This window comes from Theobroma cacao, chromosome 3, assembly GCF_053813885.1.
Source record: "Theobroma cacao isolate CCN51 chromosome 3, ASM5381388v1, whole genome shotgun sequence".
Lineage (NCBI taxonomy): Eukaryota > Viridiplantae > Streptophyta > Magnoliopsida > Malvales > Malvaceae > Theobroma > Theobroma cacao.
The window spans coordinates 36,137,579-36,164,729 of NC_142641.1; the positions used below are offsets into that span (position 1 = coordinate 36,137,579).

The window sequence follows — 27,151 nt, forward strand, 5'->3', positions numbered from 1 at the left end:
TTATGAATTTAGTCAGCAAATAATTCTCTACCAATAGAATTCTACTAGAATCCGAATTAATTTTTAATTAGAATTTGAGTCAAATATCTAACAAATTAGAATTTAACCTATTAACAAATTCTCGATTGCACATATACGAATTAATCCTAACTCCACCTTATTCATTCAACATGACCAATAACCATGTGTAGATACCAAGCCAACTCACCCTTGTTGATTTTGGAGAGGATCCTCGATCTAACACCTCTCAGCAACAATTGCTTTTCACTTGTGGCGAGACTATCTATATTAGCGGCACCATCAAGATCTTTTCTTTCTTTTACCAATCTCCCACAGATGAAATTGCCACACTCTTTTTCTCGTCAAGGCCACCTTATCATATGTGATTTTCTTAGCATACCAATATTATACTGCACATATTTTTTGACATGTCACACCATATAAAAATTATTTACCACTCACCATGGGTAAGAGTATAATATCACAAAAAAAGTGGTAGTACCTCAACGGTAATGACAAATTAAATCTTTTAAGGTATTTGGTGTGCTCTATTCCATTTAAGGGTAAACAATTGATCAATTCGATCAGTTAGATAATAGACTAAATATTTTAGAAAATCGACCAAACTTAAAGAAGGATCAAACCAACCAAACATTGAATAAGTTTGATCAATTCGATTTTGAATTAAAAAATCAAAATTTTTACCACTTTTGTCTTTGTAAATTACAATATTAAAATTTATAAATTTTATCTATAATTATAAAATATACAAATAATCTAATATAATAAAAAAAAAAGTAAAATACTCTATCATTCTTAACTTTTAATCATAATTACACATAAGTCCACTAATTTGACATTTCACCCCAAACAGCTAAACGGTGTTAATATTTAAATTGAAATATCTAAAATTTCCTTATCTTTTTTTTATATTTTTTTTAGGTCGATCGCTTATTGGATCTAACTCAAATTCGGTCGAATTTCTCGAGGAGCACTAGATTTGGTGCTCCCAAGATCTGTGCTCCTTGGGGAATATGCGAACGTGCTCCCAGGGAGCACTTTGGGAGTGAGATTTGGCAAGATAGGGATAGTTTTTTTTAAAGAAGAAAAAAATAAAAAATAAAAAATATAGTTTATATAATGTGATAATTTTTAAAATTGACGAAAAGTAAAATTATCTTTTCAATATTACTATATCATCAAATTTACGAAAATATTAACGGTGGATTAATGGTTGAATTTATATGTCCAACGGAAAATACTTTTGAGACAGATTGTCTATTTTAAAAACTAATAGACCTGCATGAAATTATAATTAAAAATTAGAAAGGTAAGGGTATTTTATCCTAAAAAAACATAACATTTGTCCTTTCACTCATTTGATTATGTCATTTCTCAATTCATCAAATTAACATTTAATAGTTTTAACCTCCAAGTTTTAACATTCAAAATTCAACACAACGAAGATAATAAAATTACCATCTAATACAAGATAATCAACTATCACACATTATCAACTTAGTAATAGAAAAATATATACTTTATATAAATATAAAAAATATTAATATATATTATATTAATTTGATATTTTGGTCAATTTGATTCAAAAATTTTAGAACCAATAACCGACTAAATAAATTAATTAGACCAAATTTTTTGAATCAATAGACTCAATGGATCAATTGGATCAAATCATTTTATTCAAATTATATTCAGTTCAATTTGACCGGTCTAATTTTACTCACCCTTATTTCTATTAACCCAAAATTTGCACCAACTACCCTTTGTAATTGACACCTTGTTGAGACAAATCTCCTCTTGCATTTCTTCGATCTCACAAACACAATTTGCAGCCACAAATCTCCCAAACCATCATTTCTACATCACTACTTGTGCTTCATGATCTCATCATGATGATTCTTCAACTATAGCTTTGATGTCATCTGCCATGATTTTCAAGTAGAAATACTATATTCAATATCGAGATCAACACATCAAAAATCACATAGAAGTTCACATTTAATTTGGTTCGACACTCATTACCTACATTTACAAATGAGAAGAGAAATTACAAAACAATAAAAAACAAACACTAAACTTAAAGTCTTGAAACAAACTTGGTTTCCATGAAGCTCCAGTGTTTCTCTTACTTTTTCTCACAACCCTACAACTTTGTTAGATCTTTACAAAAACCTAATCTCTCACATAGAAATTACATCTCTCTCATAAGTTCTAGAGAGTTATAGAGTTCTACTACTTGATCACCAAGAATTCCTACCCATTAAAAGCTCCTACTCATTAAGTATGTTTATCTTTTAAATAAACTTAATTGCCAAATAAATAAAATTCCATTGAAATCCAAATTGATTTCGAGAATTTTGTCGAAATCTAAATTGATTCCTAATTAGAGTTTGAATCAAATATCAAACATTATAAAAAAATATAAATTTTACTGTTTCACCAAACTAACCAGAACCAATAACAGTCAAATGATAAAACAATGGTAGTAGTTTTTTATAAACTTAAATTAATTTAGTCAATGGACTAAAATCAAACCAGGTTTGAATGTTTGGCATAGCAAACTCTAAAAATCTCATTTAGGGTCGTGATAGGTGGAAAAAATAAGTTGAAAACTTGATGCAAAATTTATGTAGGTGAGATACTACGAACAAAGCTAGCTGGGCCATGCATCCAGAAAGTAAGGGAGAGACTTGGTCTGTTCTATAACTTCTAGTAATTTGTAACCGCGTTTGATATGGATTGGAGTAGTTGGAACCAATTCTTCAAGACGATGCGTGGGGAAACTTGTTACTAAAATATTAGCACTCTAAATATAATAATACCTTTTAAAATGACATCTGCTTAGGCTGTCTGCTGCCTGCTGCCTGCTGCCTGCATGGATAGGCTTACTCCATGCATTTATATTTTTAGTGCGCCCTGCCGTGGCACCATCTAGAGGAATTTAGCGAAATCATGCCTGCTTTGTGTGTTTTTATCTTTTAAGTAAGTAGTAAGGAAGACAGTTTTAGGGAGGTACCCAAATTCCAAGTGGAGAGATTTTGCTGATCAAATCATTTTTCTTATTATTATTATTTTTAGTTTAATGCGAAATTTCTTTGTCACTGTACCTAAATTTGCCCCGTTGATTTTTCACTGAGAAAAAGTAAAAGCTGTCAACGTTTGGGAACAGTTGCCGTCAACAATCCTTTTGATTACTCCAACAAAGTCATACGTTACTGGGACCCCTCACCATCCCCCATGGTTAGTTCACTCGCACCCCTGGCAAAGTTCAAACTTCAAACGACTTCGGGCCCTTCGTTAGACCGCCATGTCCCTCTCTCTCCTACGATTAGCATCTTGTGCCGGCCTCCTTCGACAACATAAATTTTACAACTAATTGTTCAGATTCTTCCAGATTGTACCTTTTTTTTTTTTTGGTATACAAAGTTAGAAAATTTCTTATTTGCTGGGTTTTAGAAACACTAGATTCTCCCTAAAAATGGTTCTCACCATTCCTTTTCTCAAGCGAATAAAGCCTTTTTCCCCTATTCTTAGGCATCCGTAAAGCAAATAATCAAAGAAGTAAAAAAATGTTCTTGAAAGAACTAATCCCGCCCTCTTTTTTCTTTTTCTTTCTTACAATTGATACACAATTGAAGTCCCCAAAACCTTTCTCTATATATACATAAAATGAAAACATCCCAGACATTAAGAAGAAAAAACAAATAACCATTTTGCATTTACGATTTTACCCTCTATCATCCAATAGCTAGGTCTTCAGCGTCCCCAACCTCCTCCATTCCTCCAGCGCCGCCGTCGCCGCCATTCCCATTACCGCCTTCCTCCTGCCACCTCTCCATCGGTCCACATTCCACCTTATGTCTCAACTTCCAATCAAGCGCTTGGCATCCACGCGAGCAATAATTCACGGTGCCACAAACTGAGCACCTCCTAAACTCATGAGCCCTGGTCTCAGGCCTCCCGCAGCCTTTATGGGAGCAAAGCCTTAGCCCCTGACCTAACTCACCTAACCCTGACTCGAACCACTCTTTTAAGAACACATGCACCGGGTGCCCCTCCGGTACCGGCACATTGCACCCGAAATCACTTAACAACGGACATCCCGAACCCGTCATGTAAGCATAATGTTGATAGTTTAGACGACGTTGGTGCTGTTGCTTTAGTTGTCGTTTGACTACGGTGTTTAAGGACGACGCGAGTTCCCGCGCGTTGGCTTGGATGAGTAGCCGGCGTCCTTCGGTTATGTTTTGGCGCACGCCGTAACCGTCTTGCAGGCAATGGCCTAGCTCACGGAGCGCGTCCACGTGGCCAAGGAAAGCGGCTCGTGCGCATAGAGCTACTCCGGCTCGCAGATCCTTGTTGTTTTTCGAGCCACCGCTTCCGTTGAATTGGATGACTGCGAGCGAGTAGAGAGCCGGCGCGTGTGACTTCATTGCTGCCTTGGCCATTAACGACGCCCCGCTTCCTCGGTTTTGTAAACAGTAAAATCGGATCTGTAACGGCAGCTACGTTAATTCCAAAGTAAATTTTATTAAAAACGACAAATTGAAGATGAAAATAGAGAATAATAATTTGTGCGTACCATGCCGAGAGTGTAACAAGCTTCAATGTTACCGGCGCTAACGCAGTGTTTAAGAAAACGGTGAGCGGAATCGGACCAGTTCTTGGCTTTCACGGCTAACGCTTTTGAACCAGCTTTCGATAAGACGAGCGGGTGGAGGCCTAAACGGTTTAATCTTTTGCATCTGTCGAATAAAATTTGGAATTTTCCATTATTACTATCCTAACAGCCCAAAACTGAAAATAACAAAGAAGTGAGAAGCTTCAGAAGAAAGTAAATTTAACGTACGTTAAGAGAATGTTGACGAAATCAGTAGGGCAAGAAACGGAGGAACTGAGCTTGCAAAGGATGGAAACAACGAGATCGTCAGGTACTCCATCGAAGAGATCAGATTTGTCGGTGATTTTACGAGTAGTTCTCTGCTTTTTTTTCTGCAACATTCTTCAGTTTCTTTTTTTCCTTTTTTTTCTTTCGAACAAGAGAAAGAGAAGAGGCTGTAACGCAATTACAACTTACCTTTTCATCTTCCCATCTTCGTACTTATATGAAGTTCGTGTTTTGTTTTTTTATTCGCTTTCTTTTCAACCAGCAAAATCAAAGGAGAGGTTATATATACAGGGATGGGAAGGGAGAGAGAGACAGGTTGATTACAAGTAACTGTTGGGTCGGAGTTAGCAGTATAATTAATAAAAAAAAATATTGGTCGAATTTTTTCGGATTTACCCCTCTTTTATGTGTGTATGTGTGTGTAAAATTTCAGTAGTTTACCGATCTTCTCGTAATCAAGTGAATTTTAGTATGGGAAGGTCGCTGGTCAAAGGGGCCCCAGGGTTAAAGGCAGCACAATCAGTGCATTTAGTTGAGCAAAATGACAAGAGAGTACCAAATCAAGATCTTGGGATGTTGGAAGGGAAGGGAAGGGGATTTGTCTAGTTTTAGGAACAGGGCAGAGTATCTTTTATCCCCTAATGTTTTTCTTCTTTCAATGTGCTTTTTTGGGAAATCTGGTTTAGATGTAGAAACTATGGATTCTTGAAATCTTTGCTTCATAAATTACTCTATTAATTCCTTAATTGCTAGGTGTCATAATTGGCATGTGACTGATTCAAAGGCAGCTTTAATGACAATAAGTTTTTGTTAGCACACAGAAAAGTCATGCAATGTGAAATTTAATTTTCTTAACTTATACTTTTGCCTCTTGATTTTGTGTAGTTATGAAAAAAAAATAGTAATAAAAATCTACGCGCTAAGGTTACAACTTTGCTAACATTCTGACTTTTTTTTTTTGTTTTTGAATAAACACAGAAACATAATAAATAGAAATCAGCGGCATGATTTTCTATTGAAAAACTCATCAATTTTAAAAAGGTTGGCAAGAAATCGAAATGATCTCTTTAAACTTGATTCACATGACCATTTGATCTTTATTAGTTTACTTATGACAAAGCTTTGAAGCAAAGACTTTGATTAAAGCATATTATTCATATGATGTGAACTAAATTAAACTACAAAATAATGAAAGTTTTAGCTTTGCTTTATACTGTTTGTTTTTGTTGTCTTTATCTAAGAAGACCAGACTTTTTTTTTTTTTTGTTCAAATTTAAAGATCCTTATTTCAACTTATACTATCGATAAACCTCATGACTAAAGATAAATAAAATTGGGTTTCGTAGAGTAACCATAAAGAAAGTGTTGTCAAATTCAATCTTCAAACCCTGGCCTCATCTAGATAAACCAGAGTCAAAAAATTACTAATAATCGCTAACTTGCAAGTTTGGTTAGGAACACTGAGACACATTTTCATTGCCTTGTGAGTAAAATATTAGAATCTTCTTCTCCGTATATCAATGTGTGTACTTCGTTATCATTTCAAGCTCTACGCATAATCCAAGTTGGAGCACAAGTTGATAAGAGCGAAAAGAGTTTTGCAACTCACGTTAAAGCTCCGATATGTTTCAGTGTGGGGACATTAAAATAATGGTATTCAAACCAAATGTTTTGCCCCCACTTCTTAGAATCAGATATGAAGGGAAATTTTAAAAACTGAAAAACGTTTGCCTTTGGATAAGGTCTGAAGATGTGGAGTTGGTGGAACACAAATCCCTTTCATTACCACCAAAAAGAGATGAATCCTATGGGTTGGTAGAGAATGATTACTGCGCTAGCAGCTGACACAGTGGCCTCCGAGGCCTCAATGCCTCATGCTCGACCTTGTAAAATTGTAATCATTAATTCTTCTTTTTTGTTTTTCTTTTTCTTTAAAATCTTAGTTTGGAAAGAACAAATTGATTTGTAAAATTAAAAAAGAATGATGCAAGTTGTTAATCTTGGGTACAACAATGATATGGGAAATTTGAAAAAAAGTGTGTACGTGTTAAAAAGATGACTGCTACCTAAGCAAAGCATCGATTGCATGTTTACTTTATGGTATTAAGGTGATTTCTCATGGGTGGCTGAAATTGAAAGAGAAGCTTTGGAGGCTCTCCTGAATTGAAAAAAGAGATGAGGTGTGATTCGAGTCGGCTTGTTAATGTTTTTGGTCAACAAAGAAGTTTAGGTGTGATGTAGCTTTTTGTTCAGACCATGCTGTAACATAGACAAAAGAACTATCTGGAAACATAAACTCTCTCTCTCCCTCCTAGTTAACGAGTAGGCGATATGATATGACATCAGGGGTCTGAGACCACTAAATAAAAATTTGTGATTTTTCTGCCTCTATTAAATTATATGCGATGTGTTGGTACTTGTTATGGCATTTAAGAAAGTAGAAATAATAAAAATTTAGTTGAACAGATGTTTTTATTTTTTACTTATATTTTCAATTATATAATTTAGTTTTTTCCTTCCTTGCCCTTAACAAATTCAATGATAATTAATTTTTAACTAAACAAGATTTCTTAACCTTTGTTATTGTTTTTTGTAAGAGTCATTTTAGTTATTCCATTTTTATTGAAATTTAATTATGTATAGAATTAGAATTTGTTAAATTAATTGAACTTAACTCAATTGATAAGAATAAAGTAATTTTTTTTAAAAATAAGAATAAAGTAAAATTGAGATAAAAATTTTAAATTTGAGTAATATTCTTCTTTTATATATAAAAAAATCACTAAGAAGAAAAGAAGGCTCAATTATTGAGACTTGTAAAAAAAATAATTCTGCATCACTTATAAAAAAAAATTTAAATCTACATAGAATTAAAATTTATTAAGTCATTTGAACTTAACTTAAGTAATAAAGATAAGGTGAGATTAGAACAGAGAGTCGTAGTCTCTCTTATGTTAGAGAAAAAAAGTAAAAATAGATATAATATTTAAAAAATCATTAAACTTTAAGGAAAATTCAAATAAATTTATATATTTTTATTGTGATCAATTAAATTTTTATATTTTTATTTTAAATTAAATAAATTTTTATATTTTTATTTTGAATAAAAAAAACTCTTATGATTAATAATTGACTTAGTAAAAATACCATTTGTTATTTTATATCAAATAGTGCTAACGTGACATATTAATATATCATAATTAATTATAATGTGATATGTTGACATATTATAATTAAGGTGTGTGACATATTAATATGGTACGATAACATGATTATGTGATATTTTTACCTTTTATATCAACGTTATGTGGATATAAAATAACATATGATATTTTGACTAATGATAATTAATTAATAATTAGTAATAAGGGCTTATTAAGTTAAAAAATATAAAAACTTGATTGAACATAATAATAAAAAAAATTTAAATTTTTTTCAAATGTTATATTTAAAAAAAAAAACTCCGAGACTTATAAAAAGAAGTTAATTCCAAAGTAGCAATGCTACATGCCCTTCCTCATTAAACCACATTGTTCTTAAATACTCTCTCTCTAGGTCCCATAGACCCATACGATTGAATCCCACTTCCCATCGACTACCTCCTTTTTCTGATCTCAAGTCTCAAACCTAGTCGGTCCTCTTTAATTTTCCAGATGGCCATTAACGAGCACAAGATCAAACACCTATCAAGACATTCCCTACAAGGTTCAATTTGAAATGAAATATCAGTCTTAATTTTAATCCAAAGATTTAAATCAATTTGTAGCTTAAATTCAATTTTAATAAATCAATTTCAGAAAATTTCACACACTTGGATATGAAAAAAAATATCATTCTTTCAAATTATTTACAACAAATTAAAGTTTGAGAAAAAAAAAATGACGGAGAAAGTTAGAAAAAGAGCTGGGCTACAAAAAGTATCATGTAAACAAATTAAAGAAGAATAATTTATAAGATTAAAAAGTACTATATATTACTTCTCATTATATAATTCAAGACAGATAAATTATTTTTATGTATTATGAATGAAAGGTAAAAAATAAAAAAGTAATTCCGCTACCATCTAGTTACCTAAAACTGTACAGGCAGAGAAACGAGATTAAGCCATTTGTTTCCATAACAACTTACCAAAAAGTATAAAGACAAATGCATAACGTTAATTTCTTGCAAGCTAGTGATTGCCTATTAATTATCTAATTGCGTGCAACTTTGGTCTTTTAGTGTTAATCTTGGCTATCCTCAAGCTAGAGACATAAAATCTTTATATATTATTACTATTAATTAATAAACATTAATATACATTTACTGCCGTTATTCCTCGGCCATTGACCTCAATCAAATATGATCAATTTTATAAGGACTCAAATCCATACAGGTAGAAGCATATGCATGAATGCAAATAAGGTTTTCTCAACCATAAATCGAATAAAATAAGATGACATTTCAAATCAGACGTGGAGAACATTATGACAATCCATGTTCTCACTGTTCTGAAAGAGACAAACATGCTGGTTACTTATAATCTTTATTTTGAAGAGGGCAAAGCAAGCAACAAGCAACAGGTTTGCATCATCAAACATGTTTATTTCGGGGGGCATCCCCTTCGAGGGTTTGGTCGGTCCGTTTGCCCCTAGTAAATTAATAAAATATAGAATATCCTCTATGATTGCCGGCCTAGCTATTTGGGGGGGTGTTTCTTAATGCCTCTAAGCGAGTCAATAATGCAACGAAGGAGGAGTTCACAACTCACATAGCTTCGCTTGTTGACTTCGCAACTGATTAGCCAAAAGAGTGAAAATGACTTGAATTGTTATGTGCAAAGTGCTGCGTGCTGTGTCTGTTTGATTGATCTTATCAACCCCACAAATGGCAGACTATTTATACTGACGCAGACACTATCAGCTATGAATGAATCCATCCGAGTCCAAATATTGACACGTGTGCTGAAGTTGTTGCCATTTAACGCAACTAAATTTATTTTGGGATCGGTTCGGTTCGTTCTCTTTTAAATTTTGATATGATGGATTTATCTAACCTTTTTTTAGAACTTCGGTTTGTTGAGGTTATTTTTTCTTTAATTTTAATTTGAATTAAATCTTTTATAATCTCGGCTAATGACTCATTATTTTTAAGTTACGAGGTTTATCAAATTTTTATTTAAAGATTGGAAAATTTATTATTTTGTTCAAACTAAGACGTAATCTTTTACAATATTTGTATTCATTATTCAAAAAATAATGACAATAAAGTTAACAAATATAGGTACGTTCTTGTAAAGAGAGGAAGAGTAGTGAGAGTAACATGGCAACTCCCGGCGAAGAAAGTTATGAGAGCCGAGCATGTGATTACTCTTCAGTCACATAATTACGGCTAGCACCAATGGCATGCCCACACATGGTGATGAAACTTGAATTGTGTAAATAAAAAGAAAGCGTGTAAGCTTTGGAAAAAAAAGAGTGGGGGAAGGGGGGAGGGATGCTCACAGTTCAAGGATTCCCGAATCGAGCAAAACAGCTTTATTGTGGTGCTGTTCGGCTCGAGACGAGGATGGAAATGTTAGTTCCAGAGATGGGTTTGGGGGAAAACATTCATGGCTCACTTTTTAAGGAGGAATTATACCTCTACCAGAAGTAGAAATGCATGAAGGGGCACTTTGATTGCTATTATTGGGCTTTATATTGATACCAGGGGAAGGGGTGCACTTACTGCCGCCCCACCCCCATGCTGTGCCGTGCCGAGGCAAAAGCTAGCTTGCATGCCAAAACTAAACATTGATGAATGAAAATTCTTTTGCCAAATTAATATGGCCTTGAATGTCTGAGTTGTTTGAATCAGATGAGTGATGATGTCGTCCTATACTACTCTACAAACACACATGGCTTGCATGAAAACAGTTTGCATCATGCAAACAATATTTTTTTGGTGAAACTTGGCCAACAATTAACAAATTAAAAAGAAGAAAAACTTTACAAGCAATGAAGTTGGTGACATGATCACTAACTTAAGAACTAATTACTTTTTTCCCTGGTTTCAATTTAAAGAATTGAGGTGTTATTTGTCAATACCATCTAGATGCATGCATCGCCTTGCAAGTTTAAAAAATATGCACTTGAAAGGTGAAGAAGCTAATCCTAATTATTAAGTTTATTAATACAAAGAATTGGTGGGATATAAATATTGTTCGTTTTAGAGTTTATGTTCGCAATTTTATCCTTTATTTCTTAAAAAAAAGAGGAAAAATCATCTTTTACTTATACGTTTCAATGCAATGTTTGACTATAAATCTACAAGTGTGGAAGATTCTAACATTGTCGAGCTTAATTACAGCAATCAAAGACGGTCTGCATTTCTTCATTATCTTATCTCCCCTGAGCCTTGTCTCATTCTATCATTATCGAAAACGATTTGAGTAATGCAATATAAATTTAGGCCACAAATTGCTATATGGTTCCTTAAGGAATGAAACAAATCCCAAATCATATTGAAATCTTAAGCACATACGTATAGGGATTTCTTTCAAGCACGTGTTTTCCAAAGTCAACTCCTTTGCAGACGGACTAACTACAGCTAGGGCTATCGAATTTAAGGACTTCATTGCCATTTTGTAAAACCTTATATGTTGGATCGTTTCCCTACGAGGCGGCTACTCTGTGTTGCACTGATCAACTAGTACACTCTTAAATCTCTTAATAAACGAAATCGTTAACTATATAAAGATGTGGGATCTTTTCTCCTCGATGAACCCTCCTTAATTCACTCTATAACAATAATAATATTTGAAAAGAAGGTTTTATCAAATTAACAAGAACTGATCAAGTTAAAACTTGTTTGGTGCCTTTCCCATAATTTAAACTTGAGTACTTGGAAATCGATTGGTTGGCATGGCCAAGAAAGGAATATCGTTCTGATCACCGGGCTTATCCGATTCTTGTTTCATTTTCTCGATAGGTCCTTTCGAACCAATATGATCTTTTAATTTGGCAGATTGTGGACAAGTTTTTCCAAGCATATATCCCGAGACATTTCTATCAGGTGGACTAACAACAGATGGTTTCAAGCTTTAGATGTCATTCGAAATGCACATTCGAACTAATTTTGCAGCACCCATATCGGCGAATGGTGCTTTTCATACAAAAAATGATTATCACTGCTCAATGTAACCATTACTGAAAAAGCAAAAGGGCCCTCATCACGATACAATTTTTTAATATGGATTTGGCTTCCACAATTCTAAAGCGTTTTCAAAAGGCCCCATACACGCAACCCCCCCAAGCTTTCAAATTCATCATTATTAGCGGCATCATCACCCTTCCCTCTGTAACTCCTCTACTTCTTCTTCTCCTTCATCTTATTAAATCTGCAAAGCACTGTAGAAAAAGAAAGGACTATCCTTGTCCTTAGCATCTGCATGGAAAATATATATTATCATGACATAGAGCGACTTGTAGCACTAAGTCAAAGCAAGCAATATTTGTTAATTAAACCAAAACGTAAACCTGACCCACACCTTCTGATTTCGTATAGATCATCCTTAATGTTTTGGTTGGCTGTCATCTTATTTTGTCCATAGTAATTATGCATGATATATAGGACACGGCATATAATAAGAAACTGAAATACTTTTTGAATTATTTGCAACATCGTATTAATAAATATCATCGTCGAAAGATCAAATCAAAAAATATGAATTTCTAAATCTAAAAAAGTAGTGTGTTTTTTTTCTGCATTGTCATTAATAAAATAAAAGAGGCTGACAGCCACTAACATGGACATGTAGGGTTTGACAAAATCCTGTGAACCTTAATCAACCGCTGGTACTGGAGTTGGGTGGCGTATCAAACTCTTTTATTCTTTTTGTGAAATTATCTATGCTTTCATGGAGAGAGCAAGCTGTGATGGATAATGATATGATTTGAATTTCCCCACCATTCGTGGGCTCCATTAAGAGAAAAAAAATTAATAAAAAAAGAATTTTTGATTTAGATTTGCAAAAAAAAAAAAAGGAATGTAAATTTAGATAAGGTTGAATGTGGTGAAAGGGATAAAAGGGGGATGCATATCCATTCCTCGCCCACATAGTTTGATCAAGTTGGTGTGGTAGATATCCATGGGGCTCCACATGGGCCATTCTTTGGGCCTTCTTTTTATCTTTTTTTTTTTGTTGCCATTTTTGAGTTTTAGTTTCACACTGGCAACTAAATCCAACTTTCCCCAATCTTACACTTTTTTGACCAGAGGGCTTTGCATTTGGAGTAATGGTTGCCACCAATAATTTAGACCAAACCAAACTAAAATCTTTACCCCTATTGCTATGATTGGAAGTTAGGGTAAGCAAATCCCCCAGTCTTAAAGTCATTGGAGGGATCAAAGCTCTAGACATTTTTGATTGGAGCATTCATATATTCTTTTTCATTTTTATCAAAATAAGTTAAATTAAATGCAAATTTAACTACAAAAAGTACACAAAAAGTCTTTGTGGGCAGACTATATCTTGGAATATATAATGACAGGCCTTTTGCCCCCACTTCCGCTTATAGTGTTGTTTCCAAATGAGATAGGTAACCTGCACAGCTAGAATTAGCACCTCTAACAAAACCCATAATTGATATGGCAAAGGATTATAATTCTATTTCTTTCCATATATATTCATCATATAAAACAAAAGAATTCTTGTCTGCCAAAGAACCCGCATAACTTTTCCCCTTTTGGTCCAATGGCTACTCCATCTATTGAAGAGTTAAGACTCCACAACAAGTTGAAAAAGTCAGTAGAAAATATCTTTAATAATCAAATAATAAGAAAAAAGAAAACAACTTTAAAAAATCTTGATCTTTTTTTAAAAGAAAAGAGAGGCTCACCATACTATTATTCATGGATTTTTTGGACATATATATTAGTAGAAAATTATATATGTTTTTTTTCCCATAGTTAAATTTGGATAAAACCTTTATAACTTGCTTTTTACTTTCAATTATTTATACCTTTTTCAAATTTTTTTCAAAAATAAAAATCTTAGTTTAATATTTATCATTTAAAATAATATTTTAAAAGTAAAAAATAAAAAATGAAAATGGCAACAGAGTAAATCCCAGGCTCATTATGGGCTACTTTTTGTTGGGTCATTTTGGAGCTTGAGATTGTTAAACCCAGAAACCCTAATGTTGGGCCAATTCCCAGACAACACAAATATTTGAAGCCCAAAGTTTTGATTTGGTCTCTTCTCTAAGCCCAATATATCTATAATTTGGACTCTGTTAAAGCCCAAAGGAAATATAGAAAGCAGATTCTTACAACCGAAACAAAGACCCCATAACGCTTGCAAAAAAGGGAAGCAGAAGCACTGCCACAGTGGTTTTGCACGTTTTCGTAGATTCAGACAGGAAAACTAAGTTTTGGGTCTTTAGAGAGGGACAGTAAGAGCAACAATGGAGGTGGAATTGAAAGAGATGCTTGACGATCTCCAGTCTTTAAGACAATCATTATCTGATCCTACTCTTCATGCTTCAATTGACAAGGTACTCTTTTCAATCTGAGAATACTTGCATTCATGTTTAATACTATATAGACGGGTTTATACGATGCTTTTTAGACAATTGGGGGATCTAGAAAGTTTGTAGCTTTATTGTGTTTTGTACTTGTTGAATTATGAAAAATAAGATTCATTTGGATTCCGGGTTGATCTTTGTTGATCTATCAGTTGCCTAGTTTGCTATTTTTATGTATTAATTGGGTCGTGAAGAGAAAGTTGTCGAGTTAATTTGCTAATTTTTGCATTTGAATGTCTTTTTTCTTTTATTTTAATAGTATTATCTACCAGTGAAAATTGGTAGTGTATCTATGTTCCTTTAGCCAATGACTAGATTCTGTTAGCGTATAGTTCAAATTAATGTTTCTGTGAAATGTAACTTATTTTAACATACCGGAAAAGATTAAAATTTTGGAATAAAGGACAATAGCAAATGTTTTAGTTATGAGGATAGAGAAATTCGTTTTTAACATATATGAGGCCTTGTGCTTTGGTTATAGCTTGTTTCATATGTTTTTCAGTTGCAATCGCGTGTTGACCATCTTACTCATCTAGCTAAATCTGTACCTGTTCGACGATCAAAAGTCAAGGTTTTTGTTCTCATGTACTTTTTTCTTGCCTTTTATTTTTCCAGTTTCTTATCTGCATTCTTCTGGTTATGTTTGTGATTGTAATACTAATGCATGTTTAAATAATCTCATGGCAGGATATGAGTGCTGAGGTGGTTGACAGCAATCCTTACAGTAGGCTTATGGCACTTCAACGAATGGGTATCGTGGAGAACTATGAAAGGATCCGGGAGTTCTCAGTTGCCATTGTTGTCTGTATTTGTCTCCTGCTTTCTAGATCTCTTTTCAGCAAAGCCTTGCCGAGCACATGCTATTAGTTCCATAACTTTGCTGTAGATTGATAATTCTTATTGTCCTGATTCAGTCCTCATTGGTAATCTTCTTGAACTTGTAGGGTATTGGTGGTGTTGGCAGTGTTGCAGCTGAGATGCTAACAAGGTGTGGCATAGGTCGCCTTTTGTTATATGATTATGATAAAGTGGAGTTAGCTAACATGAATAGGCTATTCTTTCGCCCAGAGCAGGTGAGTATTCATACGCTTTTCTATATTATTTCGTGTTGACTACTAGCTGGAAAATGACATGTTTTCGTCAAACAGTAAGTCAAGTATTTCTTTAAAGTAAACAATGTTATTGAAGTGTCACTATATTTTTCTCTGCAACTGCAGTTTTTGCATTGATATAAAGCAGAAGCTTGGATTTCTGCCTTAATTTGAATAACTTGACTTTCAAATTTTCTTTTTCGATCAAGGTTGGTATGACAAAGACTGATGCTGCTGTTCAGACCCTGTCAGACATAAATCCTGATGTTGTGCTTGAGGTAAGCATTTTTCATGAACGCACCCTTTGATTTTTCTCAAAAGGTGAAGGCGTGAGTGGGTTTTCGAGTAGATCATATGTTTCAAGCCTTACAGAAAAAGAAAAAAAAAACAAAGTTGAGGTGGTGTGAAGTTGGAGTGTTTCACATAAATTTTATTTTCCTGTATCTTCATTACATATGTGAAGTTGGTCCTTGTCTAGAGTTTGTTGACTACTTTTTAAAGGGGCTGACCTGCTTTGTTGCGTTCTTGATTCTTATACATGCTAAATTGGTTTAGAGGGACGAGATGTCATAACCTTCATAATCCTCTTGTATTTATAGTGAAATGAAAGACATAACTTCATAATCCTCATATCATCTTACAGGCTTTATCTTTTCTTTATAGTACTATTTGGTGTCTAATCTGATATCCATTCCAGAATTTTTTTAAATGATGAAAACATTATGATATTTTTATAATTGCAAACAATTTTATAATTGTAAAGAATCAAATTAGATCATCACTGAGCATTTTTAGAACTTATCACATTTATTAATTCATTTTTTCAGAGCTATACACTGAACATCACAACTGTACAAGGCTTTGAAACATTTATGTCAAGCTTAAGAAATAAAACATTTTGCCCAAGTAAAGAAGGTAGCGGAGTGGATCTTGTTTTAAGCTGTGTAGACAATTACGAAGCAAGGATGGTGGTCAACCAGGTAACTTGACTTTTACATCTGACACGCATATTTTTCCTAGAGGCCTAAATTGATAGATGCCGAGTTTGATGACCTTCTTGTATATGAACTGTTTACCATTTTCAATATTGGATTCTGTATCTGGTTTTTTTGTGTATGTACAGGCATGCAATGAGTTGAATCAAACATGGATGGAGTCTGGTAAGCAACTTAGTTTTCATTACTTCACTAGTAACCGAGTTAATTGAACTCATTGGTAGAAGTACAATATTGTAAGAAGTGCCTTCTATTATTTTTATGTTTCAATAAGATGCACAATATTCCTTTGGAGATGCCTGATAATCCTGTGAAATTAATAGCCTTGTTATCTTGATCCAAAGCCTCAAGAAGCTTGATCTCATGCACTTCCACTGTAATTGATTAAACTACGAGATGTTTAAGGAATCATATGGAGTGTTGAGTACTACATTGATTCGATAGTCTTATAATGGCATTAAAATTATTAGTAGGCTTTGACTTATCACTGGCACTTAAGCTAATGTATGATGACTATGGTGGGATACCTCTTCATGTGTCCATTTAACTTTTAGTGGTTTGCATGCCACTGCATAATTATAGCTATGTTGGACTTCAGCCAAAAATATGCTGAGAAGATACCAAGTAAAGTTATAAAACTGTGCTTGGGTTGCCCCTCCGTTGCTTCTGATTACTAAAAAGAGGAAAATTTGGGACAGGTGTATCTGAGGATGCAGTTTCAGGTCATATACAGTTGCTGATTCCTGGAGAAACTGCTTGTTTTGCATGTGCACCTCCTTTGGTATATTCATCCATTAATCTATGATATTAGCTTAATATAGATGTAAAATCTCTAGTGCATGTTTGTGTACAGTTAAGTTATATAATCAAGAATGTGAAATAGGAATATTGCATTTTATTCTTTTGTAGGTTGTGGCATCTGGAGTGGATGAACGAACACTCAAACGTGAAGGGGTTTGTGCCGCATCTTTGCCAACTACCATGGTAAGCTTTTGTTCTTTCTAGTTCCTTTAGCTTTTTCTCGTCTCTAGGATGCATGCATCCACATACAAACATACAGACATGAATGCATCCATCTTACATAACACACACACACACACACACACACACACACACACACACACATGCATACATACACGGATGCATCCATGCTTGCATGAATACCTGTGTGCATGTGCATGTATAATTCTTTATGTGTATGCATGAATATGTGACTGCACATGTGATGGTGTGTCCTTTCAGCATGTACTATTTGGTACTTAAATCATTAAATTGTATTTTAGCTTGTGTATTACCAAGAACCATTAAGTTCTCAATACACTGTTTGGTACATTAAAATATTTTTTTTCCTGCTTTTCCTAACATGGAGTATATGAACTAACTTTTCAGGGAGTTGTTGCTGGGCTTCTTGTCCAAAATACGCTTAAGTTCTTATTGAAATTTGGACACGTTTCTCCCTACTTGGTAAGTCCTACATCAACTCTTCCTCCCTCTTTACATCTCTGTATGGGTGTCTGTAGTGTAATCCTTGCTTTGTGTTCCTCTATAATAGCCCGAGGGAAGATAGACCTAACTAATTCTATTAGAAGGTTGCTTGTGATGTGTACTTACGCAGACTTCTTGTGAAATTAATGGCTTCATGTGTTTATACTTGGTTTTTGATAGAGTTTGGCTTTCTTGCTTGATCGTAGGGATACAGTTCTCTTAAAGATTACTTCCCAACTATGGCAATGAAGCCAAATCCCCAATGTTCAAATGCTGCCTGTCTGGAGCGGCAGGTAAGAGAGATTTTTTTGTCTGTCATTCAGGTCATTTGGTTTTTCTTCTAATGCTAGAATGGATTGTTGCTTTGCAGAAAGAATACATTCTTGCAAAGCCAGCTAGGGATGCTGAGGCTAAAGCCAAGATGGAGGCTGAAGCATCAACCGCAGCAGCAGATTTGCCACTTCATGCTGATAATGAATGGAACATAAGGTACAAACTGCAACTCTGGGAGAGGGACTGGTGCATGTTATCATAGTCTTGGACTCAAACTCTGAAAAGCAGTACACTCTTTTTTTCCCATTTTTTTTTGGTTGGTGTAGTTATATTTATATTGACATTCAATAAAATTTGCAAATTATATAATGATTGACTGACATTTAGGTCAAAAGGAACCACTTTCTCCAATGTTAAAACATGTCATCGGTGTTGGCATATGTTGTTATCCTGAATCATATCATTATATAGTTTTACTTTGGGAAATTAGCCAGTTTATGCATCTTTTGTTTTGTTTTTGCAGCGTTGTCGATGATAGTGGGCTGGAGAGCACAGGTGGCACAAGTTCAGGTGTCCTTTTGTTTTACACTCTTGATTGACAATTCCTCTAGTTGTGAATTACTGATTTTCCTTTCATATCTGATTGCATTATTTTCTCATAAAGTTCTGGTTAATATATGAATAGAGGTCTTCTAAACAAAAATTTGAGAGAATTACTATGTTATTCCTGTTACTTCCCATTTAATTCACCAACAGAACATTGGAATTTGGGCTGTTCAAAGGATAAAGTTTGCATACGGAATTAAAAACTGTAGCTGTCTTAGTTGCTCATTTGAGTGCAGCGAATAGTGCACGCTTGCAGTTCTCAACCGATTTATAAGGATTACATCTCTACCAGAACCTCATTGCATACTGTTTTTCTTCGACCTTTAAGACAGCATTGTTGCGGGGCCATTTTATACAAAACTGCAACCACAGCACTCTGGTGCCCCATAAATTGATTTCATGATCTGTTCCTTTTTCCATTCTGGTATACTTTCATTTGATCATTGATGCAGAGTCACTGTTATGTGAAAGTTTTTAACTGTCCCATTTGTGAACCACTCCTGTTTGATCTCAATATTTCATTTGCCTAATCTATTTTCCTCTCTATGCTTTCAGATGCTCTTCCAGAAGGTCTCATTCATGAGCTCCCAAGTGCAGATGAATTTCAAAAGCCCCCTGCATCTGAAGCCTTGGATACTGGTATTGTTGACCTTGAAGATCTACGGAGGCAACTTGAAGCCCTGAATGCTGATTAATGTCCCAATACAGCTTTTGTTTTTGCAAATTAGGAACATTTTAAGAGTCCATCATAACCAATGCCCTTTTTTTTTTGGGGGGGGGGGGGGGGGGGGGGGGAGGGGGGGGGGAAGGGAAATAAAGCAGTTCTTGGGGTCCAATATTCAAGCAAATGATCCAGCCATTCAGAAATATGTATACTTCGTAGGGTTAACTAAGAAATTTTCATTTTCATACAATATAATTTATATTTGAATTAATGCGAGGCTTGCCCCAAAGCATTCTGTGCTTCAGTGGATCAATTGTTCCAGTCTCAACTCTCAGGTAATCGGCATCCTATGTTATGTGCTAAGGTGTTACTCAACCATTGGCCCAATGGCTTGTGTATCGTGATTTACGCCAATTTTGTAGAACGTCTTTAGATAGTTTAGAAAGCAAAGTAATAATTCACAATAGAACTCCCCAGCTTTCGCAAATCATGCATCCAAGGTCCAATTCCGAAAGCTTAAATTCTAGAATATAGGACATGACTTGAACTAATCAGGTTGATCAGCACAACCGTTAAATGACAGACAAAAAAAAAAACAAATCAAAGCACACAATGCAGACTCTTTGAGTCGGGAGCCTCAAACTGATACTTGCACAACACTGAATATCTTAAAGTCCAGTCCGCAAGTTATAAGAGAGCTGACTAGTAATTTTCCGTCTGACAAAATGAAAAATGGTACAAGAATCCAAGTCTAGGGCTCTTTGAACTTCAGCAAAATTTGGTCCATCTGTGGTTGATGTTTCCTAACCTGCAGAGAATAGAGATTCATGTGAGAAACTAGAGGCAAATGCAAATAAAGAACTCTAGATCCTATTCGTGGATGGAAATAACACTAATATGAACTTGGCGAACAAGCATATTCCCATTATTAGACTCACTACATCATAAAACCTACATATCCATGAGGAAAGATGACAGGCACCTCCTTATGACAAACCGGACGTAGAACACATTGGCACATTTTTATGCAGAAAAACCATGTACTGTATAACTGTGGACCAAGGCTTACTTTAACACCAGCCATTGATAACAGCTTGTGCGAAGCAACATATGTAGTGTCCGTATTCAGTCTCTTCTCTACAAAATATATGACTTCCGAGACGCCTGACTGCAAGAAGGAAAAGCCAAATCCACATTAAGAGTCACCACTATGTGGATGACAGATTATTTGGTATGTGACATGCTTAGCAAGCATAGAAATAGAATTGACCTTTTTTTTTTTCAAGAAGTATTAGAGGGAACATGGCACCAAACCTGAATGATTATCTTTGCACATTCATTGCAAGGAAACATGGTTACATACAGCCTCTGTAAAGATTACAATGAGATGAAAGATCCTCTCAGTGCCATTACTATTAAAGGATAACCGACAATGGTAACAGGAAATGAGCAGAAAATACAAATCATACTACAGAAGACAGAGTTTTGATCCTTGTTTAGCTTGGGGTTCATTGAAGGTTGAATCATATATGTTAAGTTCATATGAAAAAATATGAAGCATTCCCAGTTCACTATGTTTGCCTGGCAGACGGCTACAGGGAAATTTGAGTGTAACTGACCTGTCCAACTGCAGATGCATGATTCGTATTCAGGATAGCATTGACTTCAGCATGACAAACATACCTACAAGAGATGATCTGCGAGGTGAGTCAATCAATTTGCTAAAGTCAGGCATATGTATAAGCAACTAAATCATGCTGAAGGTGCAGAGCACAAAATTTGATTAATGCACTAGTCTGAAGACCATTAATAACAAGTCAAGTATATACAAACTAAACCAAAGAAAGAAACATACATTTACGCAGAAACACAAGGAATACTATTAAGTCATCAGCCACAAATCAAGAGTTAGAGTTGAGGAAAATACAGTACTCACGGATACTTTGTCTCCAATGGATCCCCAGATTTTGACATCTGAGACATAAATGCAGATATTTATTAGCAAGATTTTCCTTAACAATGTTGGAAGCTTATATTAACACGTACAAACCTTTGCCCAAGGAAGCTTGTCATCTGAACAACCTCTTGGAAATCCATTATACCCAATGCCTATCCAAGAAAAAGGTTACCATCCATAAGTAATGAATGCTTGGTTTTGGTGACTTAAGATTGAAACTTTAAGCAAAAAAGTTCTTTTTCCAATAGAAATTTAGCTGCTATCAATCTTACCAAGTATTATACCATTTTCACTCACCAAGCATGCACCAACCTAAAATCAGTATAAAAGTCAGAGGTCTGAATTTCAACCCATCTCCAATTAGCTACCCATATCAGTTGCCAAAATTAAGCACTTTGGAAAGTATAATTGTCATAATCTAATAAGTAAATTATAACCTCTAAACTAAAATCATGACCTGCCTGTTTGGGTCTTTGGACCTCTCAGCGGATAAAAATGCAATTGCCATAAAATAATCATCCCATGACAAATATCTGCACCCAAACCAAAGCGAATTAACTCAAGATTGTAAATGCATTACTAAAAATACGAAATATAATTCCAAAAACAAAAGAGCAACATATTTTACTGACCCTTTGCGTTTGGAGGTATCGAAAGGATCCTGACAGGGGCGATTCTTGGAAACGACGCCGTTTCTTGACGAATCGGCTCGAGAGGATTGTTTTTTAGGACTGGATAAGAATAAATGATAAGCAAAAGCGGAGGCTAAAGCACCAACGAAAGTGGCCGTAGAGACCAGAGCGACCTCTCGACTATTCATGCGTCCAGCGACGGAGGGTGAGGTGGTTTACTGCTGGAGAAAAAATGGCGAGAAATATTTTCTTCCGCGAGAAAATATTTTTTCTTAAGCTGAGCCGCCCAGAAAAGGAGCGGGAAAGTTGAGAAAGCGGGGAGAGTGAAGCACACGGGCTCTTCTCAGCGCGTCCGAGTTTCAAAATTTTCTCATTTTAATGATTTCTCTTTTTCTTTTTCATTGAACAATTAAAAAGAAGACGTCCACCTAACTAAGCTCGGTTTTAGTGTTACGGATCTAATATCATCTTATATCAATAATAAATGAGACGAATTTTGATATATAAATATAATTTTTTTATTTATTAAATATATTTTTTAAATTAAAAATATAAATTTATAACAAATAATATTAGAATTGATATGATATTCTCGTGATAAATGTAAAGTTCGAAATAAACTTAAATCAATGTAAAGGTCTTTATCTTTTATAAGTAAAAAGTCTCTCGTTGTATAATTAGTTGGGTAAAATATTATAAATTTTACATCAAAAATAAATAAAATGTATCTTGAGTATATAAATATAATTTTTTTTATTTATCATGTATGTTTTTTAAATTAAAAATATAATGCCGTTACACATGATCCAACTTCTTCATTTAAATTGAATGATTTTTTATTAATATTTTATTTTTTAAATATTTAAAAAAATTAAAATTAAATTACAAAATAATATTTAAAATATCATAATAATACCGAGCAAGTTGAGCCTGAAGGCAATTCTGAGGTTTCAGTTTCCAGAAGAATATGTGGGTGGGAACTTGACGATGGAGGATTTGGGTTTTGACTCAGCTCATGGTATCTCTGGAAATAGGAGAGGAAGTTTTTTGCTAACCGTATTAGCGTTGCATCTTATTGTCTTTCTGTTTCTTCTTGGGTCTGTCTCATGTTTCTGTTTTTTTCTGTTCCGAATGGTGATTGGAAGGTCAGGTTTTTTGCTGTTTCTTTTTGTAAGCTCAACAAAGATTTTTTGTATTGTGATGAGAGGGACCTTCTTTTGTACAGGAGTATTGGGAGAGTATACCTTTACGGGATACGGGCATTCTTACCAACATTCTCGATGCTTAGCTATGGCTGTCCGCCATGGCTCTTGTAAGGGGGAGTCTTTTCTCCTGATTTTTAATGAAATCTCTTTTTGCTTTTTTTTTTTTTAAATATATTTTGTAATATTATAATTAAAATAATATATATTAAAATATTAATATTTATTTCAAAAGGGTTTATTGAAGCCTACTATTAGGAGTCACTATCATATCATTACTAATTGAAGCCTACTATAATCATTGAAAACCCTCTTGTTTGAAGACTTGACATGTCCTTCTTTGAACTTATTCGTGATTAAACGAGGAAGTTTTTTTGAAATTTATTTTTAAGTATGTAATAAATTTTTAAATTTATTTTTTTTATAAAAATTGATTAAAGTAAAAAGTATATAAAATTATTTTTTAAATGATGAATAAAAATATAAGAAAACAAAGAAACGAAAATACCAAATAAAAGACGAAAGGTAACGAAATAGATTGTTGCGGGGATTTTTCTTTCTATTCATTTTACTTTGTTTTGCTTTTGACAAAGCAAAAATAACTCAGTAAACTATGACGCTGTCAAGTAAAAAGATCATACCCCTTTTCCAAGTACACTACAAACTGCTTTGAGCTTGACAGAGAAGAATAGAGATGTGGTTGATATTTACAAAGCTGACTGACTTTTTGCCAAGAAGGAGATGCTTACTTTAATGGTGTGTCTTGATGTTGCCAGTAAAACTACTATTTTGTATTATCTCAAGTTTGGTGGAAAAAAAAAAAAAAAAAGCTAATGGCCACGCGTAGAAGATCGTTTTTGAAAAAAGAAGAGAATAATTTGACAAAAATATTATAAAAGAAAAATAACTTTCTCTCCATAAAAAAAAATAATTTTTTTTCACGTCTTTTTTACAAATCAAACACTGTAAACATATCATAGCCAATTAAAATGTAAGAAATCTTCCCTATTTACAGTGTAACAAACACCCCCTTAGTTCATGAAGTGAAAGTAATTTTCACCCGACAAAGAGAAAGTAAAAAAAAAAAATTTCCCTACTTATCCTTGACACTTCTCTTCCTATGTTATCTTATTCTTCTTCCTCCTTCCCCCACTCACCTGCACATTTTGATCAACTCTTCTTCTTTTTCTTCCTCGGTCAACTCTTCCTCTCCCTGTCACCAGCATCAGGGGTTACTTTTTTCATTTAATATTTTTTTTTTCTTTTTCATTCTCCAACATCAGGTGCTGCAGAGAAGAGACTAGGGTACCAAAAATTGCAGCAATTAAAGCGGGGGTAGAAGCAGAATCCACCAAAGAAATCCAATCACACAACAAAAAAAAAAAAATCAAAGTGAATGATCAATTGTTATTTATTTTAAAAAAAAGAAATCATTAGTTAAAGAAGTTCAAAGATAAAAAAAATAAAATTTTTTTTGAATAATATTTTTTTATTATTCATATAATAATTCTAGGTATTATTATTTTTAATATTTATAAATTTAGGATAAAAATAAATATTTAATAATTTTACATATTTTAATAATTAATATTAAAATATTATATTATTTTTGTCATGTTATTATTTATTATTTTAAATGATAAAATTGAAAAGTTAAAATTTAAATAAAAAAGATAAAAGTTTATTCAACTTTCATACATAAAGGCAATTTTCTAAATTTACATTATACTCCCTATAAAATGCTTGTTAAATCAAACACTACAATATAATCTTCTCAATAATTACGTTCCCTACACTAATTACTTTCCCATATATTAAACGTTATAAAATTATTTTTTTAATTATCATATACCCAATAATCACATTCTTATAAAAATACCAACCATTACCTTAAATTTTCACCTCGTCATTATTCCATTTGCATTTCAAATCCAATAAAACAAAAAAAAAAACTATTTGTATTATTACAATGCTTGTAATTTTATTGTAATGTCAACAAGGTAATTTTCCATTTAAGCAATTTTTGTCTATTTTTGATGAAAGCTTGATAAGTTGTACTAATAATTTATAGAAAATTTGGTATTTAAATATAACAATTGAGAGATTAGGAATTAGTACAAAAATTAATTGAAAAATTAGCAAAAGTTAAGTGATCGAATTTACCCTTAAAATTTTTTAAATGTTTTGATTTAAAAAAAATGATCTCATGTAAACGCTAGGTTTACATTGGAATCATTTACGTACATCCTTGTCTCCTTTGTTTAAGCTATATTTTATACGACAATAGGACTAGATGGTTTATAATAACCTTCTTAAAACAACTCTTTGTCGAAAGGTGAGTTGCTCTAAAGTGACAATTGTAAAAAAAAAAATAATTTATATTTGATGCGTGTTTAGTATATAATATTTATATATAATCATTTGATTATAAAATCATTTTTATAATCTATATAAATAAAAATTTATTAAATTTTTATAAACTATGAGCATATATTTAAAAAAATTAATTTTTAAATTTATTTATTAACGAAATGATAAATTCTAAAGAAGTAATAGTATTAAATTCAAATTGTCAACTTTACAATGGTTTGCTGTTGCTTTTGTTCAATAATAAATTGCAATTATATCTTGAATGTTCCATCTCTCAAATACAAGAAAGAATATTATATTATATATATTTATATTTACTTTTTTGCTGAAAGTTATAACATGAATGCATGCAACTTGTTCACAAAATCATAATAATAGACAATTAAATAAAAAGCTTGCACATGGGTTGATCTTTAAATTATCTTCACTTCAAGTACAAACTCAACATTCTTTTTGAGTAAAAAAACACAAAAAAGAGATGCAGGATTTGTTTTTATCATAACTTAAAACTCTTAAATCCTAATGGTGGGAATTGGAAAGCTGGAACAGCAAGCGATCTGAACCAACAGATTTGGTGCTTTGACAAACGAATTTCTCCTATTTATGATCATGATGAGGATTTTGATGTATGCTACAAAAAACGATGACATTTTTTGATTGTTGTGAAGGAAATGAAGCCAAGTATGCCCAAACACAGCCTAAACAGCAAAGGGTACCCAACTCCAATCAAAGATGCAGATGAGGTTGTTCCAGCCCACCTGATGTAGAGTGGAGAAAGGTCTAGGGGAATAGGGCCCACCGGATGAACGGTCCAAGTGGTAGAGTCAGTATTCACAATCATGGTCAGGCTCACCAGTGTGTCCATCCCACGTGCCGATCTGCCCCGGGGGGCGTGGCCCCCTGCCCTGCTGAGTTTGAAAGTTGAGACCTTTTTGTACTGAGGGCCGACATCCCCAGGCCTACCATCAAAGCAATAATCCATCTCCAAATATCATACTTACTTATTTACTCAGAAAGAAAAAAGATTGGAAAATAAATTTTATTTGGAAATAAAAGGTCCCCTAATCCGCCACCCCCCCCTTATCACCCCCCAAACGCACGTGCGACTCTAATTATTACCCTTCCACCCCCCTCCGTCCTCATCTCTCAAAAGGGAAGAAAAAGCTTTCATTAAAATATTGAAAATTGGTAGCAGTAAAATATTAAGATAATACTAAAAAGATTAAAAAAAAAGGAAAGCTCAAAAAGGATACTCATAGCCCAATAACGTGATCCGTTATTTCCCATGCTTTGGCTCTTCTATAACGGAACTCTCGCTGTTCCTTTAACAGTGATTTGATCACAATATCCTTTACTCTCCATTATATTTACCCCAAAGCGTAATGCTGATAGGACTGGGAGTTTAAATCGAAATTGAGTATG

At 33.7% G+C, this 27,151-nt stretch overlaps 3 protein-coding genes across 5 annotated transcripts; 1 reads left to right on the forward strand and 2 right to left on the reverse strand.

Annotated features, from left to right (window-relative positions):
- Positions 1 to 3,487: 3,487 nt before the first annotated feature.
- LOC18605104 (HCP-like superfamily protein with MYND-type zinc finger) lies at positions 3,488 to 5,234 on the reverse strand. Of its 2 annotated transcripts, none has more exons than XM_088804997.1 (3): positions 4,871 to 5,234; positions 4,604 to 4,766; positions 3,488 to 4,526 (listed from the first exon to the last, which is right to left on the reverse strand). In XM_088804997.1, the coding sequence occupies exons 1-3, from the start codon at positions 5,020 to 5,022 to the stop codon at positions 3,759 to 3,761; spliced, it is 1,083 nt and encodes a 360-aa protein (XP_088661123.1). In that variant the 5' UTR covers positions 5,023 to 5,234; the 3' UTR covers positions 3,488 to 3,758. The 2 variants fall into 2 exon arrangements, with proteins under 2 accessions (XP_088661123.1, XP_007037982.3); XM_007037920.3 differs by having other exon boundaries at positions 3,488 to 4,514; positions 4,871 to 5,227.
- Positions 5,235 to 14,207: 8,973 nt separating this feature from the next.
- Positions 14,208 to 19,685, forward strand: LOC18605105 (NAD(P)-binding Rossmann-fold superfamily protein). 2 transcript variants are annotated; one of them, XM_007037921.3, is made up of 14 exons: positions 14,208 to 14,424; positions 14,957 to 15,025; positions 15,142 to 15,255; positions 15,399 to 15,527; positions 15,755 to 15,823; positions 16,373 to 16,525; positions 16,669 to 16,705; positions 17,239 to 17,321; positions 17,450 to 17,524; positions 17,930 to 18,004; positions 18,232 to 18,318; positions 18,396 to 18,514; positions 18,822 to 18,868; positions 19,460 to 19,685. In XM_007037921.3, exons 1-14 carry the CDS (start codon positions 14,335 to 14,337, stop codon positions 19,597 to 19,599), a joined length of 1,287 nt encoding a protein of 428 aa, XP_007037983.3. In that variant the 5' UTR covers positions 14,208 to 14,334; the 3' UTR covers positions 19,600 to 19,685. The 2 variants fall into 2 exon arrangements, with proteins under 2 accessions (XP_007037983.3, XP_017973784.2); XM_018118295.2 differs by lacking the exon at positions 14,208 to 14,424 and having other exon boundaries at positions 14,982 to 15,039.
- Positions 19,686 to 19,982: 297 nt separating this feature from the next.
- LOC18605106 (Cytidine/deoxycytidylate deaminase family protein) lies at positions 19,983 to 22,514 on the reverse strand. Its single transcript, XM_018118296.2, has 9 exons — positions 22,158 to 22,514; positions 21,983 to 22,058; positions 21,798 to 21,837; positions 21,619 to 21,677; positions 21,505 to 21,542; positions 21,188 to 21,251; positions 20,883 to 20,936; positions 20,638 to 20,736; positions 19,983 to 20,376 (listed from the first exon to the last, which is right to left on the reverse strand). Exons 1-9 carry the CDS (start codon positions 22,343 to 22,345, stop codon positions 20,320 to 20,322), a joined length of 675 nt encoding a protein of 224 aa, XP_017973785.2. The 5' UTR covers positions 22,346 to 22,514; the 3' UTR covers positions 19,983 to 20,319.
- Between the last annotated feature and the right edge of the window lie 4,637 nt (positions 22,515 to 27,151).